The sequence below is a fragment of the Mixophyes fleayi genome, chromosome 6, assembly GCF_038048845.1.
Source record: "Mixophyes fleayi isolate aMixFle1 chromosome 6, aMixFle1.hap1, whole genome shotgun sequence".
NCBI lineage: Eukaryota > Metazoa > Chordata > Amphibia > Anura > Limnodynastidae > Mixophyes > Mixophyes fleayi.
This window is the reverse complement of record NC_134407.1, coordinates 996,262-1,019,684: the sequence shown is the minus strand read 5'-3', so window position 1 is coordinate 1,019,684 and position 23,423 is coordinate 996,262. Positions and strand designations below refer to the sequence as shown.

Genomic DNA, 23,423 nt, shown 5'->3' with positions numbered 1-23,423 from the left:
AGGGACAAGCGTCTAAAGAGTCTGTGCAGGAAATCCCAGATAATACATGTTCAGAGACTATTCTTAAACAACGGAAATAATGGCTACAAAAAGGATGGAATCGGGTAAAGAAATCGGCCCCAAAATGATGTAGATTATGAAATATGGGACAGTCAGCAAAGGGATGATCTGGTGTAGACATCAGTTCTTGTTTTATAAGCTCAAGAAAATACCAAACAACAGAAAGTAGGATCATGTATAGAAAGTGAAAACACAATGGGGCATATTTAACAATAGACGGTATTGCACTATCGTGCACTTACTGTGTAATTAGGTAATGGAAGTCTCCAATTGATATTTATGACAGCTCCATCGGACTGTTCAATCTCCAAAACCAGTAATTTTCTCTGCACTTCGTTTTTGCGAGCAGTCACCATACAACAGTGTATACAACAGAATGGTGACTGCTCGGGGCCGGCATTTAACAAGTTCCGAAAAAATACATTTTTCGGGAACTTGTAATGTAAATGTACAGCTGGAGCTGACGTACATCATCGGAACTGTTACAGAATCCTTTCTTCCTCGGTACGTCCAGCTCTGCTCCGGAGAGAAGAGCTGGACAGCGCATGTGCAGGGAGTGATCTTGTGATCCCTCCCTGTCATCTGATCTCATTTCAGACTACAGATGCCGAAACACTATTCTGGTGTCTGTGCACAGCCTGCAGGTCTCTAGACTGCACATGCGCAGTTGCATCTACAAATGAAAAGAAAAAAAAAAAGAGGAGGAGATGGGAATACAGCGCGTCCGAGGAGGGGGGTAAGTATGATTTTTCTTTTCACAGAAACAGCAGATTATCGGGACTGCTGTTTCTGTGCTCCGGTTTTGATAAATTTGAGAAATGAATCAATACTTATCCGTCCGATAAGGATTTATAACCATTTCTCTATTTCAACGATAAATGATAAATGTGCCCCAATGAGATAAATGTTGATAAATGGCAGGACAACATCGCCGCTTGTTTTCCAGAAGGGCTTATAAAGTAATGCTCATATTTATAAGATACACGTCTTTCTTTGTTGGCTGCCATGTGTAGGGTTTGGAAGATGACCCTCCTGTACGGATAGACAGGTACATCTCATATAACACTCCAGCAATGTGTGTAACATTACATCTAGTTATCATGCAGTACATCAGGGGTATCTTACACATTACTGTATAAGAGAAGGTTTAACACAGAGTATTTTGCCAGCATGTGCAAGCAGATCCCACCTCGTATCAGACTGGGGGGGTGGGGGGGTACGGACATAAATACCATTATTTGGGGTAATGTCCTGTATATAGGTGAAGACCTGGCACCATTCCATCTCATTCTTATCCTTTCAGTGAACAAGAGGAGACATCCGGACAGGTAGCACCGGATACTAACATTAATGGTATTCACAGGTAACTTATATTACTGTACAAATACAGAACATTAAACATTAGGAGAAGTGTAACTTTACCAAACTACCTAATGAGAATGCAGAATCATTTTACATTAAAAAAAAAAAACTAAAAATAGATTAGTGACACTTTTATTGACGTACAACATTACAAACATATTTAGTTTTATTGCAGGATGGGTGAATGTGACAAAATAAAGGATGGATTTCTGAAGGACAAATTGAAAATATGATGGTTACATTTTACCATCGTTAGGTTTTTATTCCGTGACTGTGGACACTGATCAGAGAACATGTTTCCCTGTCATGTGAGATCACAGCACAGATCACTAAACCTTTAGTACAAGTTAGTCTGTATAATTAGCTTACAAATATATATGTAAATCTTTCCATGCCTTGACATAACAAATCACGAGATGTCGGATATCGTACAAACCAATGTATACAATAACATATCACCCAAAATCAGATCTGACATCGTTCCAGATTTGGGACAAAATATTTCACATCCCAAGTCTGCCAAAACCACACCCAGTTAGACAAAGCCCACACCCGTTGTGCCAGGCCAATATCCGGACTGTGGTGGGTCCGTAGTGTATGGATCATGGACAGGATATGGCTCATATTAGACATGAATGGCATTATGTACTTCACAACAGGTTTCTAAACGTGCACAAATTTTCTCTCTTCCCATCATCTGGGAGGGTGTAAACCTTGAATACTAAAGATGACTGATGAGAAATTACCCTGAACACTAGATCTCCATCACTGCGTTTATTTACAGGGCCTGCAATCATCCCACCGATATATATACTGCAGCCCTGCTCCTACATATACCCCATGTTGCTTTTGGTTTCCCATCTTTTCTTGGCCTCAAACCTGAAAAAAAAAAAAAAAAAAATGTAACCGACATAGGAATGGAATCTGTAGTGGGACGGCAGAGGTTAATATGAGGTCTTTGTCCCACACATCACATGTACACAGTAATACAATGTTATATGAGGTCTATGACCTACACACATGGTTAGACAATCTTGTATGAAGTCTGTGATGGCTCCTTACCCCCAGGCTGTTGGCTTCCTCCTCTTCTCACTCTCCTGCCAGGACTCCTGCTCCTCTTTTGCTTTTACGAACTTGTGACAGGAAGCAGCTTTGGTGATCTTCATGGCGATCTGGAAGAGATAAGACTGGCTGAGAATTTAGGGTGATCAGGAGTAATGGTGTTAGCTGTGGGATGACGGAATGGGACAATGGTGTCAGTTGTGGGATGACCAATCATGGTGTCCTACAATCAAATTCCTAAGCGAGAACACAAATCACAGAACTCACAAATGTTTTTTCCACCCTGAAGTATTTAAAAGATGGGAAAAAAATAAGCTTTTAGGTAGTTGATTATATTCATAAATACCTTACCCTTGTCAAAAGACCAATTTAAAGATGTAACTACTGAATTTGCCAGAGAAATAGTCTTTATATTTAATACCATAAAGCTAAAAATGTTTAGGAATTCGGGTTCCGCAAATGACATTTACACAATAGTAATAAATTAGCATTATCGATATGCACATCTTGTTTGATGTGAGCTGCTCGTTACTTATCATTCATTATCTTTTATTTGTTGCTTTAGCACTTGACCCTCAATTAATTGAGGTAGAGATTTGCCAAAACATTGAGTTTGTCCATAACTTGCAAAGACCCTGGAAGGACGTAGAGTCTTCTTTTGTGACCCAAGAGCCACAAACCAGAGACTTCCGGAAATGTAACAGCAGCCTGGAGACTTTCCTATGTTTCAGAACCTCATTGAAGATCCAGTGCCCTCATCACAAGGCGGATACGACGAGTGTTCATGGGTTAATGAGAGTAGAATGAGGCATGAATATACTACAAGGCTCTCACACTACGGTCACCTCCTCAGCCTCTACAGCTGAATATATCTGCTCTCATCCAGACCATAGATATACAAAGCATAATACAAACAAGTTCTTTTGTAGAAAATCCGCAGCACTTTTCACATGGAACATCCAGTATTTTGCTGCATTTTAATTAAGGTGTCTAAACATTATCGCAGAGAACTGGAAATTGGTCCAAGCCTGCAGTCAAGAAAACTAAGCTCTAAAGGCTTTTTATCACTATATTTCAGGAACCAAGGGTGTAAAATGTTCTAATTTGGGCTATATTAAAAGCCATAAAAAGGTCTTTCAGAAAGATTAATGGTACTTTGCTTGGATATAAGATAAGGGCTTTAGCTGGTTTCAGAAGCTGGTCCTGGCTGTTCCCTGGAGGCGATCATCTTTACAGCCACTTAGAAGATTTGTAAAAGCAGCGGCATAACCTCCAGCCAATACACAGCCGTATTTGGGGGTTTTTTCCTCTCTCCTTTAAATTCCTTTCAATTTTACAGGTTTAAAGTGTGTAAATCATCTCAGACAGACACAATGGCTGCGCCTTGTAATATATCACAAGACTACCTCCCCCCTTCCTCACGGACATACAGAGATATATACCAGCTACTATTTCATACCATTCAATCGGTCAAGGCTGGAAGTAACATTTCATATTCACAAACTGAAAATAGCAAACAAAAAACTCTTTCACAGAGGACAGATGTTACCCAGTGTCCTGTTCATATAGATGTGGATAATCTCCAACAAAATGCAGAGTTACAGTGTAAGGAAATATATGCTGGATAATCAGGAACTTTTAGGGTACCCAAATTTAAAAAAAACGTATACCGATGCTAGGGGGTCTTCAGAATAAAGGAACTCGTTTTATTTTCATTAAAATGTTTATGATGTCGACAATTTCTGATTGTCTTAACTTGAGCTCAAACATTAGTGTCAACCGTGTTACCTTGGAGACCGCAAAGATCAAAGCGACAAAAAAAAAAGCCCTCAATTGTCTGATTAATCAAGTCAGCAAACAGCTTATTTCTTTTAAACTGCAATGCATGTATGAAAATGAGATTCCGGGAGCTCGGCTTTGTGCAGATTTGTTCATTCTTATCAGAACAAAGCCAGCGGCAGACTATTTCACGGATCATTGGCACTGTCAGGCCTGATGCACAGAATGGGTGACAGACCCTTATTCTGAGGCTTGAGCAAAATTAGCAAAAAAGTCGGCACAAATTACCCCCTCATCTTTTTAGTAATATGACATTATTCATTTTTTTTTTATCCAATTTTCAATTTTTGTTACACTTCCCTCTAACCCCCCCCCTCCCATCATCCCCCACACTCTGTATCCGCTATCCCTATGCAATACGACATGTATGGGAAAACTAGGTATGCAGAGCTTAGAGCGAGTAGAGGGAGTGAACGAGCCGCAAACCATCAACCTCCAGAACGCCAGTAGAGGGAGTGAGCGAGCCAAGCGCCATCAACCTCCAGAACGCCAGTAGAGGGAGTGAGCCAGCCAAGTGTCATCAACCTCCAAATAACCAACAGAGAGAGAGCCAGTAGAGGGAGTGAGCGAGCCGCAAGCGCCGTCAACCTACAGAGAGCCAGTAGAGAGAGTGAGCGAGCCGCAAGCGCCATCAGCCTCCATAGAGCCAGCAGAGGAAGTGAGCGAGCCAAGCGCCATCAACCTCCAGAAGGCCAGTAGAGGGAGTGAGCGAGCCAAGCGTCATCAACCTCCAAATAACCAACAGAGAGAGAGCCAGTAGAGGGAGTGAGCGAGCCGCAAACCATCAACCTCCAGAACGCCAGTAGAGGGAGTGAGCGAGCCAAGCGCCATCAACCTCCAGAACGCCTGTAGAGGGAGTGAGTGAGCCAAGCGCCACCAACCTCCAAATAACCAACAGAGAGAGAGCCAGTAGAGGGAGTGAGTGAGCCGCAAGCGCCATCAACCTCCACAAAGCCAGTAGAGGGAGTGAGCGAGCCGCAAGCGCCGTCAACCTACAGAGAGCCAGTAGAGAGAGTGAGCGAGCCGCAAGCGCCATCAGCCTCCATAGAGCCAGCAGAGGAAGTGAGCGAGCCAAGCGCCATCAACCTCCAGAAGGCCAGTAGAGGGAGTAAGCGAGCCAAGCGTCATCAACCTCCAAATAACCAACAGAGAGAGAGCCAGTAGAGGGAGTGAGCGAGCCGCAAACCATCAACCTCCAGAACGCCAGTAGAGGGAGTGAGCGAGCCAAGCGCCACCAACCTCCAAATAACCAACAGAGAGAGAGCCAGTAGAGGGAGTGAGTGAGCCGCAAGCGCCATCAACCTCCACAAAGCCAGTAGAGGGAGTGAGCGAGCCGCAAGCGCCGTCAACTTACAGAGAGCCAGTAGAGAGAGTGAGCGAGCCGCAAGCGCCATCAGCCTCCAGAGAGCCAGCAGAGGAAGTGAGCGAGCCAAGCGCCATCAACCTCCAGAAGGCCAGTAGAGGGAGTGAGCGAGCCAAGCGCCATCAACCTCCAAATAACCAACAGAGAGAGAGCCAGTAGAGGGAGTGAGCGAGCCGCAAACCATCAACCTCCAGAACGCCAGTAGAGGGAGTGAGCGAGCCAAGCGCCACCAACCTCCAAATAACCAACAGAGAGAGAGCCAGTAGAGGGAGTGAGTGAGCTGCAAGCGCCATCAACCTCCACAAAGCCAGTAGAGGGAGTGAGCGAGCCGCAAGCGCCGTCAACCTACAGAGAGTCAGCAGAGGAAGTGAGCGAGCCAAGCGCCATCAACCTCCAGAAGGCCAGTAGAGGGAGTGAGCGAGCCAAGCGCCATCAGCCTCCAGAGAGCCAGCAGAGGAAGTGAGTGAGCGAGCCGCAAGTCATCAACTTCCAGAGAGCCAGCAGAGGGAGAAAGCGAGCCGCAAGTCATCAACCTCCAGAAATGCAAACAAAATGCAGTCAACCACCAGAGAGCCAGCAGAAGAACTGAGCAAGTAGCATGCCATCAGCTGCCAGCATAAGGAGTCAGCAAGCCGCAGCTTACATAGAGGCAGTTGAAAGAGCAAAAAAAGCAGAGAACGACGAGCAGCACACTCTCAACCTCTAGAGAGCCAGCCGGAACCTCTACTAATTGGTTGCACTTATGTCTGTCAATGTATGACTCACAAGTAGAAGATACTTTAGGTAACGAGAGGTACATCAGTAAAATAGTGGTCTACGTAATGCTCACATTGGGCATCCTCTAAAATTAGGAGCAAATCCAAACAAAAGGGCCTCACATAGAGTTCGCCATGTTGCCATGCAAGGGGAGGAACATGCAGTTCTATTTTTTGCATGCAGTCAAAATACTGGCTGCATTCACATGTAGCAAACAAATACTGGGCAGTACCCCTAAATGTAATATATATATATATATTGGGGCAGCACAGTGGCTCAGTGGTTATCACTTCTGCCTTACAGCACTGGGGTCATGAGTTCAATTCCCAACCATGGTCTTATCTGTGAGGAGTTTGTATGTTCTCCTCGTATCTCTTTCTAAGGCTTATTTCACCGAATGCACCGGCTGCCCTGTTACTCTCTACTTATCGGCTTCATGCCAATCAGCCCTCCAACGGTCCAGCACCGCACTTTATTAATAAATGGCCACTATCTATAGCCCCATTTAGTTGGTATAATAATCCAGAGAGTGCTTTAGATCCTTAACCCAATAAAAAGCAGAACAAGAGGAGAACGATTACAGTTACAACTTATATCCATGGGCCTTCCAGACAAATAGCGTTCCAGGAGCATGGGAGTCATTTTAGCTTATGCTAATGGCCTCATCTTACTTTCCATGGAACGTGTGAGTCCAGCAATCTATGAAACACAATGTCTACAGCTACATTACCAGGACGGCAGAACGGAAGATGTCCACACTCTGTTTATACAACCAGACAACTTCCTACTACCATTCAGATGGTTACACATCTACTGTGTGCGACGCTCCCCGTACTGCACGGTAATGGGATTCCCACTGCAGATGTTGTTAGAACATTGAACATGGCTCCTGCAGGTGATCAGTGGTTACAGAACAGACAATGCCTTAATATTTCCCTTCCCTGCAGGAACAGAGCACCTGACCCTACTCACTTACACGCAGGGCTTCCAGATACACGCGTGTTTCGTGGCGCGTTTCCTCCTCATTCAATGAGAGTTTGGAATACAATAACTGGTGTGTTTTCAGCAATTTCTTTATCTCTCTTCTTCTAAGTAAGAAAGCTTATTAACACGCTTTGAACTTAAAATCACATTTACAATAATGTGCCATCAACAGTTTTATAAGCTAATTAGAAAAAAAAAAAGATTAATTAATGACTAGCCTGCTAATAAAATGGCAATCAGGAAGAAAGAAACCAAGGGTGCTAAGCTTCAACTACCACCAATTAAGAGCTAATTACAAACAAATTATATATGTGTTTTGCTGTGGGCTTTAATTTACTAAAATGGTTTTAATTAAAAGAGAAAACATGCTGATTAATTTGACTGCAATACAGTATAAACCGAGCATTGTCTTGCTTTAATGAGACTTGTAGCCGCCAAATCTGCTCTGTCTCTGAAGCAATAGGAAACATTGACGTGTGGTGTAGACCTCCATCCTCTGTCAGGTTACCAGCGCAGGTAATACCTGCTGACCCTGATCATACACCCAAACATAGCTCATCAAAAACACTAGACACTTTACATGATATTAATGACCTCTCCTAAGAGAAGCAGTGTTAAGCCCATCTCTGTTGGGCCAATGTATAAATAGATCCAGGTAAGTAGAACATACAACATATAGGGTGTGTATAGAACAGCTCTCACCTTTCTCAGCAGCCAGAGCTGCTTGTAATCAGCGTGTGTAATTATCTCAGCTTTATAGTGATAAATAAACAAACATTCAGCATCAATCACTGATCCGGGGTGTTTGGTCAGAGGGGATAAGAGCTTTGTGTGCAGATTTACCGTTCAGACTCTTAATCAGGACCCCAGGCAAACAATGCTCTGCTGTGCGTGTTGTGATAACATGTTATGCCTCAAACACTGACACAGTCATCCTGCCAAAAGGGGCTGGGGGTGCGTGCAAGGTTACCATCAAGTGGGTCGGAGCCTCTCCTGAGCCTGCATGGGTCCTGGGTACCAGTCTATTTGGGCGGCTGGTTCCAAGTTTCTGGGCAGAGACTGTCACTTACAAGCCTGCAGATCTGTTGTGAGTCGGGGTTATTTGTTGCTCTGGCTCTGTTCCACCTCTATCAAAGCTGCTGCTTCCAAGATGCTATTTAAGGGCTTAGAAATGTTATACAGCAGAAATTAGTTTCACCTATTAGGACAGGAACTGGATTAAAGCACTCTGGAAACTGTGCCCCAGAGCAAAGGTTTTATCAGCTTGTTCCAGTTACTGCCTCTCCGGGAAGAAATTACTCATCTAAAGTCTGAAAACCTATACACCTCGTTCCTCTAGAGCACTTAGTGGGACTTTCTGTATATCAGTCAGAGGTCCGGACACTATGACCCCTATCCTTACATCACATTATCCTATACACCTCGTTCCTCTAGAGCACTTACTGTATATCAGTCAGAGGTCCGGACACTATGACCCCTATCCTTACATCACATTATCCTATACACCACGTTCCTCTAGAGCACTTACTGTATATCAGTCAGAGGTCCGGACACTATGACCCCTATCCTTACATCACATTATCCTATACACCACGTTCCTCTAGAGCACTTACTGTATATCAGTCAGAGGTCCGGACACTATGACCCCTATCCTTACATCACATTATCCTATACACCACGTTCCTCTAGAGCACTTACTGTATATCAGTCAGAGGTCCGGACACTATGACCCCTATCCTTACATCACATTATCCTATACACCACGTTCCTCTAGAGCACTTACTGTATATCAGTCAGAGGTCCGGACACTATGACCCCTATCCTTACATCACATTATCCTATACACCTCGTTCCTCTAGAGCACTTAGTGGGACTTTCTGTATATCAGTCAGAGGTCCGGACACTATGACCCTTATCCTTACATCACATTATCCTATACACCTCGTTCCTCTAGAGCACTTTCTGTATATCAGTCAGAGGTCCGGACACTATGACCCCTATCCTTACATCACATTATCCTATACACCACGTTCCTCTAGAGCACTTACTGTATATCAGTCAGAGGTCCGGACACTATGACCCTTATCCTTACATCACATTCTCCTATACACCACGTTCCTCTAGAGCACTTACTGTATATCAGTCAGAGGTCCGGACACTATGACCCCTATCCTTACATCACATTATCCTATACACCTCGTTCCTCTAGAGCACTTAGTGGGACTTTCTGTATATCAGTCAGAGGTCCGGACACTATGACCCCTATCCTTACATCACATTATCCTATACACCACGTTCCTCTAGAGCACTTACTGTATATCAGTCAGAGGTCCGGACACTATGACCCCTATCCTTACATCACATTATCCTATACACCTCGTTCCTCTAGAGCACTTAGTGGGACTTTCTGTATATCAGTCAGAGGTCCGGACACTATGACCCTTATCCTTACATCACATTATCCTATACACCACGTTCCTCTAGAGCACTTACTGTATATCAGTCAGAGGTCCGGACACTATGACCCCTATCCTTACATCACATTATCCTATACACCTCGTTCCTCTAGAGCACTTAGTGGGACTTTCTGTATATCAGTCAGAGGTCCGGACACTATGACCCCTATCCTTACATCACATTATCCTATACACCACGTTCCTCTAGAGCACTTAGTGGGACTTTCTGTATATCAGTCAGAGACGTTTCTTCAGATCCGCTTGTAGCTAAATACAGATGAATTGTTCGAATTACGTGCGTTTTTAATCACAAAACGTTCATTTAGCCTTAATGAATCAGGACAAGCATGTTTTCCAGAAATAAGACATATGATATAATAGGAGTACTGCCACAAGATCCAGGTATGGCAGGGGGCATCAGAAGATGTACATTGAATTGATGAATACATGAAGGATTTCTCCTCCGCCAGAGGATTAGCGATGGTCCTGGGCCCAAGGTCAGGACTATTCAGCAGAAACATTCCAACCAAATGTGTGACTGGAGCTTAGCAACCTCCAGAGATCTCCGGTACAGACAGAGTTAGCAGAGTGTTCACAGACAGCCGGGAGGACAATACAAGGATTTACATCCTTATCTGTGGTGACATCTTTTACTGCAGATTAAGGTACACCCCATCCAACAGCAGCCGGAGGTTACATGGGACAAGATAATACATTATACTGATGTGAGTGAGTTCTCTGTACAGCGCTGCGGAATCAGTGGCGCTATATAAATAATGGTGATGAGGATGTTTATACAGTGATACGTTCTAATAACCACACTATTGTCCTAGGAACAGTGATAACCCAGAATGTGCTCCCACTTTACTAACAAGGGGCAGTTCTGGTTTCACAAATAAATATATTAACTCCACCACACTATCGAGGGGACAATTATTAAGACCACACAGAGTATCTGGGGGAACCCAGAAGAAAGGCACCGTCGTATATCCTTGTTATATCCACTGACAAATACAGTATAACATCTTTATTCTTAATATTTCCATTTGGTTCATTTGAGGTACATTACCACAGGGTCACCTATCTGGAGGTCCGGAGCTGGGTGACAGAGTGTCGGACTATGAACCACTGGTGGATATAGGACTGATATGCTTTTGGTTTGGTTTTGGGATTCTCTCCTCTTACAGTTCTGCCCCATCACTCTCTAAACAATCCTACTTCAAAGATCCCATTTCTTCCTAATCCTGTGGATGCCATCTCTACTCCTGCTCCCCCCACTTCACACTGGTATCTGCACATGATGTCCGCACCATTCTATCATACTGGCCCCCTCCACCTGTCCACTTGACGTCCCCTCCTCAGTCCCCCCTCTCATGAGGCCGGCTCTCACCTTATCCACCTCCTCAACCTTTCCCTCCTCCTTCAAACATGCTGTCGTTGCCCCAATACTCAAAACACTGCCCCTTGCCTGCCCCTCTTATTACCCACCCTATTTCCCGCCTTCCTTTTGCCAAACTTCTTGAACGGGTTTGTCTACAACCATTCTCACTTCTGTCTCTCATCTCTCTTCCTCCTTGACCACTCCATAGAAAAGACACTTCTCCCTTCTTATCCTTCTCTAGCCTCCTTTTTCAAACTCTCCAATCTATCTGCCTCTAAGACTCTCCTAGTTTTCCTCTTATCTCACCAACCACACTACACCTGTCTTCACCTCCTGCATCTTGGCCCTCTGCACCTCCTCGCTTGGTGACCTTCTCAGCTCATTTGGCCTCCAGTACCACCTATATGCTGATGACAAATCCATCCGACCTCTCACCTTTCCCATATATCTCATGTCTCCTGTAGTATCTCAGCCATCTCACACTCCTTCCGCCCCCTTCAGTCTGCCAACAACCCCACACCTCACTGATTTCCTCTTCCCAATCCCACCTCAAGGACTTTCCCAGGCTGCTCCCCACCCGTGGAAGGGACTCCCACGCTCAATCAGATTAGCCTTAGTCTCCAGGGCTTGAAGTGTGCCCTTAAATCTCCTTTCTTTCTTCAGGCCTCCTCCTAACTCCCGCAGTGTCATCCTGTTTGGGTCTTCTCCTCTTCAGGCTACAGTGAGGAGGACGGTGTAAGATATAAGTAATTATAACTGCACCAGGTACAACAGAGAAGGAACCAGCCTGAGAGGATCAGAAGAGGGATCTCCATACAACAATGATCACAGTATCTGACCCATACTCATATTACTCTACACTGGGGTCTTCAAATCATTAAATCAACATTTGTTTGGGTATAAATCTTCCAGTAAAGTTTCTATTTTGCCTCTTGTAAGTTATAGGACTATGCAGCGACAATATTGTACTTCTCTGATATCTTCCTGCAGAACATATGTATTCATCATTATATATAATCAACTTAATATATAAGCTCTGGCAATTCCCATCATGCAACAGTATTTTTGGACACAAGCGAGAATACGGTAAGTTACCTCGCGGGTCGCCAGCTTGTCACTAAGTTGCTCCGCCTCCTCAATGTCTCCTCTCTGCAACGCTTCATCCATACTGTCCTCAAGACGTGACTGGAGAGAAACAAACAGAAGTGAAACTCCGCCCCTTACGCCGACTCAAAGAGCACGTTCTGCATCTCTGCTCCACGATAGAGGTGACTGGAGCAGAGCGCAAATTCCAAAACACAGACCCGCCAAGCTGAGGCATTTCAGTTCAGATCCATGACATCTGCTTTTCCCACTTACCTTAAACCTGCAATAACCAGGGACAGCTCATTCATTCTTCCATACAGGAGCAGATTATTATTATGATGTGACAATCACTGCTTGTTATTTCACCTACTATTAATACCCACCCCAATATCCCCAGGATTAAGCCCAGCTAGATAACGGAGGTATAGAGAGAAGTAGGGAATGGTAGAGACAGACGCTCCCTATGCTGGGCACACAACACCATAGACACAGACAGGAGAGCACCCAGGTGTACAGAGCTACATGTATATCTCAGTAACACTACGTGACCCCGGAGGGCAGGGGCAGGTAACACTTAGTAACTGTGAAAGTATTGAGTGCCGGTCTTATCTACTGAATCAGGGGAGATAATGAAACAGTACCCAGGACGGGTGACAGCTGGAACCCCCAAACCCCAATATCTCCTGCACTACAGGATGTTTCTACAAAGCAGGACATATATTCGTCACCTTTTTCAGGACTTTCTTGCACACAGGAGGCTCCAGATGATCATTAATTCCAAAGTATTTCTGAAGAGTATCCAGAGGCGTCATCTTCTCTGGAGCTGGGCTGGGAACAGAAATGAATAATTTATAATACGTTGTACCCGTCGGACCAACAACCCCCCCAGATATCTCCTCTCTCAATACCTTGTATCCCTCTTGGGGTCTTCTGAACGCTGACGTTTCCCTGATGAGAATTAGAAGACATGGAAGTCACTGACTGGCACCAGAACACACGTCACATGACAACATGGCGGACAGCGACAAGTCACCTCTACAGATCACATGGCACAGAGTGGACACTAGCCGGGCCTGGACAATATCCAACAGTAAAATATAGGGAGGATTTGGTTTGGACAATGAACCACATTTCTCAGGAGAAGTATCAGCCATACACCCCGGAGTACAGTGGCTGAAAGGTCTCTGTAAATCGCATTGTTGCTGGAGTGACGGAGACTCAGAAGAACCAGTTTTACACATAGTAATATTTGCAGATAAAGCCTCATTTATCCGTTATCTGTCTGGTTGGTGGGAAAGGAGGAAGGATTGTTTGGTTCGTTATGTCACACATACAGTCGTACCCCAAAAATATTGTCATCTTGCAGTTTTTTCTAATAATGCACAATTTATACAAGAAAATGTCTAAAATGTAAAATATTTTAGTATCCATGTAGGTATTTCTATGGTTTGCAGTTGAATGAAAAACAAATAACAGTCATATCCATAGCTTATTCTACACAGAAATGGGCCTGACTAAATTATTAGCATCTTTTTAGAAGTAGCTAGAAATAATTATATTATAAGCAGTAGATTCTTATTCCCTTTGGAACAGAACTCACCTGTGGTGAGGGGCAGGTGCCTGCGATATAGAAATCACTAAATGAGCTGGAATAGAGAAAAGGACTCATTCTCCTGCCCTGTGTCGCTGTGTGTACTGCAGTGAGCGTGGAGAGAAGACAGAAGATTGTAGCCCAGCATGGACAATCCCAAAACTACAAACCTATCTCCAGAGACCTCGATGTTCCTGGTTCCACCGTATGTAGTGTTATCAGATAGTTTAAGGCCCATAATAATGTGGTCAAAATACCTGGACATGGCTGCAAGATAAAACATGATGGAAGATTGCAGCAAAGTATTGTTCTAAAGGTGGAGAAAGCATCTTGGTAAACTGCTAAACAGGTTCCAGCGAACCTTCAGAGCATGGTATAATAGGGACAACTCAATGAAAGGGTGTTATATGGTAGGAAGCCCAGGAGGGCCGCACTGCTGAGAGAGACACATAAGAAAGCCCGGCTGGAGTTGGCCAAAACACAGCTGAACAAGGGCAATTCCTTCTGGGAGATGGTCCTGTGGACGGATGAGACGTTTACAGAAAGCAAAGTGAAGACACCCCCGTCCTACAGTCACAGGAGTTTCAGGGATGGTCTGTGCTGTGTACATGGCATCATGAAATCTGAAGATTACCAGGCAATTCTGGAGCTCAAAGTTGGACCGAGTGTCAGAATCGGAGTCTGTCGAAGTTAATGGGCTTCCAGCAGACAATGACCCCAAACACTTCAGAACGCTCCCAGGATGCTGGACTGTTCTGAAGTGGCAGCAATGAGTCCAGATGTAAATCCCATAGGACACTTGGAGAGATCTGGGAGAAGAGCGGACGAGGCTGCCAGCAGAGATGTGATTCATGGCTATAGGAGGCGGCTGGTTTCTGTTATTCTGACCAAGCTGTGCTACTAAATATTAAAGTCTACGGTGCCAATAATTTTTACAATGCCATTTATTTTCAAATATAAAAGGATATCTAGTATTTATTTCTGAATAAGAAACAAAGATTCTGTATATTAACAATAAAATAATTGTGGAAACCAAATACTGTTGTTAATTTCACCTTTTGTGTAGAGGAAATTGTAAGTTCAAAGGGGACAATATGTTTGCTACAACTGTGCAATATTTCAGCAGGGCGTGATACATACACTGTGTCATACTGCGCCCACACATATCACCAGCACTGAGTGATACATACACTGTGTCATACTGCGCCCACACATATCACCAGCACTGAGTGATACATACACTGTGTCATACTGCGCCCACACATATCACCAGCGCTGAGTGATACATACACTGTGTCATACTGCGCCCAGACATATCACCACCTGAGTGATACATATACTGTGTCATACTGCGCCCACACATATCACCAGCACTAAGTGATACATACACTGTGTCATACTGCGCCCACACATATCACCAGCACTGAGTGATACATACACTGTGTCATACTGCGCCCACACATATCACCAGCGCTGAGTGATACATACACTGTGTCATACTGCGCCCACACATATCACCACCTGAGTGATACATACACTGTGTCATACTGCGCCCACACATATCACCAGCGCTGAGTGATACATACACTGTGTCATACTGCGCCCACACATATCACCAGCTGAGTGATACATACACTGTGTCATACTGCGCCCACACATATCACCAGCTGAGTGATACATATACTGTGTCATACTGCGCCCACACATATCACCAGCTGAGTGATACATATACTGTGTCATACTGCGCCCACACATATCACCAGCGCTGAGTGATACATATACTGTGTCATACTGCGCCCACACATATCACCAGCGCTGAGTGATACATACACTGTGTCATACTGCGCCCACACATATCACCAGCTGAGTGATACATACACTGTCATACTGCGCCCACACATATCACCAGCTGAGTGATACATATACTGTGTCATACTGCGCCCACACATATCACCAGCTGAGTGATACATATACTGTGTCATACTGCGCCCACACATATCACCAGCGCTGAGTGATACATATACTGTGTCATACTGCGCCCACACATATCACCAGCACTGAGTGATACATACACTGTGTCATACTGCGCCCACACATATCACCAGCGCTGAGTGATACATATACTGTCATACTGCGCCCACACATATCACCAGCTGAGTGATACATACACTGTGTCATACTGCGCCCACACATATCAGCAGCGCTGAGTGATACATACACTGTGTCATACTGCGCCCACACATATCACCAGCGCTGAGTGATACATATACTGTCATACTGCGCCCACACATATCACCAGCGCTGAGTGATACATATACTGTGTCATACTGCGCCCACACATATCACCAGCGCTGAGTGATACATACACTGTGTCATACTGCGCCCACACATATCACCAGCGCTGAGTGATACATACACTGTGTCATACTGCGCCCACACATATCACCAGCGCTGAATGATACATACACTGTGTCATACTGCGCCCACACATATCACCAGCGCTGAGTGATACATATACTGTGTCATACTGCGCCCAGACATATCACCAGCACTGAGTGATACATACACTGTGTCATACTGCGCCCACACATATCACCAGCGCTGAGTGATACATACACTGTGTCATACTGCGCCCATACATATCACCAGCGCTGAGTGATACATATACTGTGTCATACTGCGCCCACACATATCACCAGCGCTGAGTGATACATACACTGTGTCATACTGCGCCCACACATATCACCAGCTGAGTGATACATATACTGTGTCATACTGTGCCCATACATATCACCAGCGCTGAGTGATACATATACTGTGTCATACTGCGCCCACACATATCACCAGCGCTGAGTGATACATATACTGTGTCATACTGTGCCCACACATATCACCAGCTGAGTGATACATATACTGTGTCATACTGCGCCCACACATATCACCAGCTGAGTGATACATATACTGTGTCATACTGCGCCCACACATATCAGCAGCGCTGAGTGATACATATACTGTGTCATACTGCGCCCACACATATCACCAGCGCTGAGTGATACATACACTGTGTCATACTGCGCCCACACATATCACCAGCTGAGTGATACATATACTGTGTCATACTGTGCCCATACATATCACCAGTGCTGAGTGATACATATACTGTGTCATACTGCGCCCACACATATCACCAGCGCTGAGTGATACATATACTGTGTCATACTGCGCCCACACATATCACCAGCGCTGAGTGATACATATACTGTGTCATACTGCGCCCACACATATCACCAGCGCTGAGTGATACATATACTGTGTCATACTGTGCCCACACATATCACCAGCTGAGTGATACATATACTGTGTCATACTGCGCCCAGACATATCACCAGCGCTGAGTGATACATATACTGTGTCATACTGCGCCCACACATATCAGCAGCGCTGAGTGATACATATACTGTGTCATACTGCGCCCACACATATCACCAGCGCTGAGTGATACATATACTGTGTCATACTGCGCCCACACATATCAGCAGCGCTGAGTGATACATATACTGTGTCATACTGCGCCCACACATATCACCAGCGCTGAGTGATACATACACTGTGTCATACTGCGCCCAGACATATCACCAGCGCTGAGTGATACATATACTGTGTCATACTGCGCCCACACATATCAGCAGCGCTGAGTGATACATATACTGTGTCATACTGCGCCCACACATATCAGCAGCGCTGAGTGATACATATACTGTGTCATACTGCGCCCACACATATCACCAGCGCTGAGTGATACATACACTGTGTCATACTGCGCCCACACATATCACCAGCGCTGAGTGATACATATACTGTGTCATACTGCGCCCACACATATCACCAGCGCTGAGTGATACATATACTGTGTCATACTGCGCCCACACATATCACCAGCGCTGAGTGATACATACACTGTGTCATACTGCGCCCACACATATCACCAGCGCTGAGTGATACATACACTGTGTCATACTGCGCCCACACATATCACCAGCGCTGAGTGATACATATACTGTGTCATACTGCGCCCACACATGTCACCAGCGCTGAGTGATACATATACTGTGTCATACTGCGCCCACACATATCACCAGCGCTGAGTGATACATATACTGTGTCATACTGCGCCCACACATATCACCAGCACTGAGTGATACATACACTGTGTCATACTGCGCCCACACATATCACCAGCGCTGAGTGATACATACACTGTGTCATACTGCGCCCACACATATCAGCAGCGCTGAGTGATACATATACTGTGTCATACTGCGCCCACACATATCACCAGAGCTGAGTGATACATATACTGTGTCATACTGTGCCCACACATATCACCAGCTGAGTGATACATATACTGTGTCATACTGCGCCCACACATATCACCAGCTGAGTGATACATATACTGTGTCATACTGCGCCCACACATATCAGCAGCGCTGAGTGATACATATACTGTGTCATACTGCGCCCACACATATCACCAGCGCTGAGTGATACATATACTGTGTCATACTGCGCCCACACATATCACCAGCGCTGAGTGATACATATACTGTGTCATACTGCGCCCACACATATCACCAGCGCTGAGTGATACATATACTGTGTCATACTGCGCCCACACATATCACCAGCGCTGAGTGATACATATACTGTGTCATACTGCGCCCACACATATCACCAGAGCTGAGTGATACATATACTGTGTCATACTGTGCCCACACATATCACCAGCTGAGTGATACATATACTGTGTCATACTGCGCCCACACATATCACCAGCCGAGTGATACATATACTGTGTTATACTGCGCCCACACATATCAGCAGCCCTGAGTGATACATATACTGTGTCATACTGCGCCCACACATATCACCAGCGCTGAGTGATACATATACTGTGTCATACTGCGCCCACACATATCACCAGCGCTGAGTGATACATATACTGTGTCATACTGCGCCCACACATATCACCAGCGCTGAGTGATACATACACTGTGTCATACTGCGCCCAGACATATCACCAGCGCTGAGTGATACATACACTGTGTCATACTGCGCCCAGACATATCACCAGCGCTGAGTGATACATATACTGTGTCATACTGCGCCCACACATATCACCAGCGCTGAGTGATACATATACTGTGTCATACTGCGCCCACACAGATCAGCAGCGCTGAGTGATACATATACTGTGTCATACTGCGCCCACACATATCACCAGCGCTGAGTGATATATACACTGTCATACTGCGCCCAGACATATCACCAGCGCTGAGTGATACATACACTGTGTCATACTGCGCCCACACATATCACCAGCGCTGAGTGATACATATACTGTGTCATACTGCGCCCACACATATCACCAGCGCTGAGTGATACATATACTGTGTCATACTGCGCCCACACAGATCAGCAGCGCTGAGTGATACATATACTGTGTCATACTGCGCCCACACATATCACCAGCGCTGAGTGATACATACACTGTCATACTGCGCCCAGACATATCACCAGCGCTGAGTGATACATACACTGTGTCATACTGCGCCCACACATATCACCAGCGCTGAGTGATACATACACTGTGTCATACTGCGCCCACACATATCACCAGCGCTGAGTGATACATACACTGTGTCATACTGCGCCCACACATATCACCAGCTGAGTGATACATATACTGTGTCATACTGCGCCCACACATATCACCAGCGCTGAGTGATACATACACTGTGTCATACTGCGCCCAGACATATCACCAGCGCTGAGTGATACATACACTGTGTCATACTGCGCCCACACATATCACCAGCGCTGAGTGATACATACACTGTGTCATACTGCGCCCACACATATCACCAGCTGAGTGATACATATACTGTGTCATACTGCGCCCACACATATCACCAGCGCTGAGTGATACATACACTGTGTCATACTGCGCCCACACATATCACCAGCGCTGAGTGATACATACACTGTGTCATACTGCGCCCACACATATCACCAGCGCTGAGTGATACATATACTGTGTCATACTGCGCCCACACATATCAGCAGCGCTGAGTGATACATATACTGTGTCATACTGCGCCCACACATATCACCAGCGCTGAGTGATACATATACTGTGTCATACTGCGCCCACACATATCAGCAGGGTAATCACCTTTCCTGCGCTGTCTCCTCCTCTCTCTGCGAACAGAATCATCCTGTAACTCACGTCGCTTCCTCTGAAGATCCAGAAACTTCTGCAAATAACAAATCAGTGTAAAGAAGAGCGTAAGGACTGAACGCTACTTAAATGTATAGGTAAGATGCTCAGAGAGAAGCTGGGGGCTGCAAAAGGGTCCTCTAGGAGTGGCAGCTATGGAGATGGCAGAGAACATGAATATCAGCACAATAAAGCAATTACGGATGATCTAAGTTACCCCCCAGCGCTCAAACATTCAGCGTTTAACAGGAAAGGGGTAATTGTGTAAATCAGACACATCTCTTGCAAATGAAAACTCTATTCTGTCTGTAACTGCCTGATACCATCTGTAATAAGACGTATCCAGCTCTTCTCTGTGCTGCAGATTGTGCCACCTTCAGTGAGCGGGTTATATAAGAGCCCCCCCCAGTGTCACATCATTGTGCTGATGTCAGGAGTAGTCTCCCCTCTGGGGGGGCAGATTGTGCCACCTTCAGTGAGCGGGTTATATAAGAGCCCCCCCAGTGTCACACCATTGTGCTGATGTCAGGAGTAGTCTCCCCTCTGGGGGGCAGATTGTGCCACCTTCAGTGAGCGGGTTATATAAGAGCCCCCCCCCAGTGTCACACCATTGTGCTGATGTCAGGAGTAGTCTCCCCTCTGGGGGGCAGAGGGCAGCATACAGATGCTGCAGAGGTGTTAGATACGCACTACTGGAGATTGTATCTACCTGACAGTTGCAGATAACAGTTATATTTTCAAAATTAATCATCTGTTTGTTTTTCCCATATAACCATCCAGACAAAGGTCCATTAATGTGTACAAGGCCGCTAGCAGTAGGGTTATTACAGGACAGGGTCACTGAGGACCCCGGGGTGACCCGGGCAGGGTGCACTGGGGTGACCCGGGCAGGGTGCACTGGGGTGACACTAGGACTCGGGGGCACCACGTACAGTGACGCAGCTCTCGGACACCCCGCCCGCCGGCTCCGGCTCCTCCCCGGGCTCCTCCTCCCCGGACAGTTCGGCCTCGGTGGCTCCGGCCGGGATCAGTCCGCTCCACATGTCTCTTCCCCGGGCATCCGCTGAGCTCTGCCCAGGAGAGGGCGTGCCCCAGCAGTCAGCCAATGAGAGGGACGGGGGCGCGGACAGAGGCTTGGAACGCGGCACCGGAAGAGGCTGCGGTTACTATGGAGACAGCACACAGGAAGCTGTGAGTGCAGCACACAAAGCCTTCCTCTTCCCTACTTTCCAGTCCCAGCAGATGTTCGCCATCCCTGGCCATGTCCCTATTTTTCAGGCATGCGACTTCTAATGCGCTAGATCAGCCCAACTCCCCTTCCAATAGGCAGAAATCGGGACTATCATCACCATTAGTGACCGTGACATGATGAGTTGAAGTACTCCAGCTACATGATTTATATCATACAGGGATACCAGATAACAGCGGCTGGGAATTATACTGATATAAGTGGCCACACCCCCATTCTGAGCCACCAATATCCTGATTGTGACCCCTCCCCCAGAGGGCCGCCCCTTAGACACCTCCCAACATGGCTGACCCCTCCCCCAGAGGGCCGCCCCTTAGACACCTCCCAACATGGCTGCCCCCACCCCCAGAGGGCCGCCCCTTAGATACCTTCCAACATGGCTGCTCCCATCCCCAGAGGGCCGCCCCTTAGACACCTCCCAACATGGCTGACCCCTCCCCCAGAGGGCCGCCCCTTAGACACCTCCCAACATGGCTGACCCCTCCCCCAGAGGGCCGCCCCTTAGACACCTCCCAACATGGCTGACCCCTCCCCCAGAGGGCCGCCCATTAGACACCTCCCAACATGGCTGCCCCCACCCCCAGAGGGCCGCCCCTTAGACACCTCCCAACATGGCTGACCCCTCCCCCAGAGGGCCGCCCCTTAGACACCTCCCAACATGGCTGACCCCTCCCCCAGAGGGCCGCCCATTAGACACCTCCCAACATGGCTGCTCCCACCCCCAGAGGGCCGCCCCTTAGACACCTCCCAACATGGCTGACCCGTCCCCAGAGGGCCGCCACTTAGATACCTTCCAACATGGCTGCTCCCACCCCCAGAGGGCCGCCCCTTAGACACCTCCCAACATGGCTGAACCGTCCCCCAGAGGGCCGCCCCCTTAGATACCTCCCAACATGGCTGCCTCCACCCCCAGAGGGCCGCTCCTTAGATATCTCCCTTCCTCCAACATTCCCACCAGTGGGGCAAACGTGACTCCTGATATCGGGACAATGGGGAGGTATGCCTTTGGATAAAGATAGAAGGAGGGGTGATGATAATGGATCATTAGTTTGCAGTTTTCACCCCAGTCATTATCACCAAGACTCCCACGTACCCCCCAATATTTAGAATCCTGAAAGCGGGACAAAATAAGCCCCACCCCTGTGCTGACCAAACTCCTCCCATAAATGGGCAAATATGAGTAAAACACCACAAATCAGAATGTTACGCCAATATCGGCACAGTTGGGTAGTATGGTGACCTCCATCAAGTTGGCTTGTTACTTAGCCATCATTTCAGGGCTTAGATCACTGTTTCTCAACTCCAGTCCTCAGGACCCTTAACAGTGCAGGCTTTCCAGATGACAAGGGAAATAATTACACCACCTGTGGATCTGTTAGAATGTGTCAGTCAGTAATGAATACACCTGTGCTTAAGCAAGGAGATATAGAAAACATGCCCTGTTAGGGGTCCTGAGGACTGGAGTTGATAAACACTGGCTTAGAGTCTGACTAGGTCACATATAAAGCAACGAAGAATAAGGCTGAGTACACACCATAGGTCTGATATCGTATTAGTGTGTACGTTCCCACGATTATGTTTTATAGTACCAAAGCTCATCGTATGGTTTCATTTGATTTTATAAATGGACTAAAAATCTCTATAAACGGTGGAACGGTGTCGGACAGATTCTGCAGTGTCCATAGATCTCTATGGAGTGTGCAGTGTCATGATCTTATCAGCCGATGGTTGTGACAGATGAAGGCGCCCAGGACCTTCTTACCTCTCTGTTTTACCCAGTATTGTTTATTACTGTGTTTGACCCCAATTGTAAAGCGCTATGGAATATGCTGGTGCTATATGAATAAATGATGATGATGAATGTGATGGGGACTTTAACCACCAGACATTGGGAATTAGAGGACTGAACACCCGGGTTGTACATGGCAGATGGAGTGCAGTTATTGGACATTGGCTA

The 23,423-nt window shown here is 46.2% G+C and overlaps 1 protein-coding gene across 2 annotated transcripts; it reads right to left on the bottom strand.

Moving 5' to 3' along the window:
- Positions 1-1,538: 1,538 nt before the first annotated feature.
- On the bottom strand, positions 1,539-21,325 carry FAM204A (family with sequence similarity 204 member A). 2 transcript variants are annotated; one of them, XM_075215562.1, is made up of 7 exons: positions 21,150-21,325; positions 20,173-20,254; positions 13,258-13,297; positions 13,078-13,177; positions 12,359-12,448; positions 2,485-2,594; positions 1,539-2,301 (listed from the first exon to the last, which is right to left on the bottom strand). In XM_075215562.1, the coding sequence occupies exons 1-7, from the start codon at positions 21,258-21,260 to the stop codon at positions 2,250-2,252; spliced, it is 585 nt and encodes a 194-aa protein (XP_075071663.1). In that variant the 5' UTR covers positions 21,261-21,325; the 3' UTR covers positions 1,539-2,249. The 2 variants fall into 2 exon arrangements, with proteins under 2 accessions (XP_075071663.1, XP_075071664.1); XM_075215563.1 differs by lacking the exon at positions 21,150-21,325 and adding an exon at positions 20,927-21,119.
- Between the last annotated feature and the right edge of the window lie 2,098 nt (positions 21,326-23,423).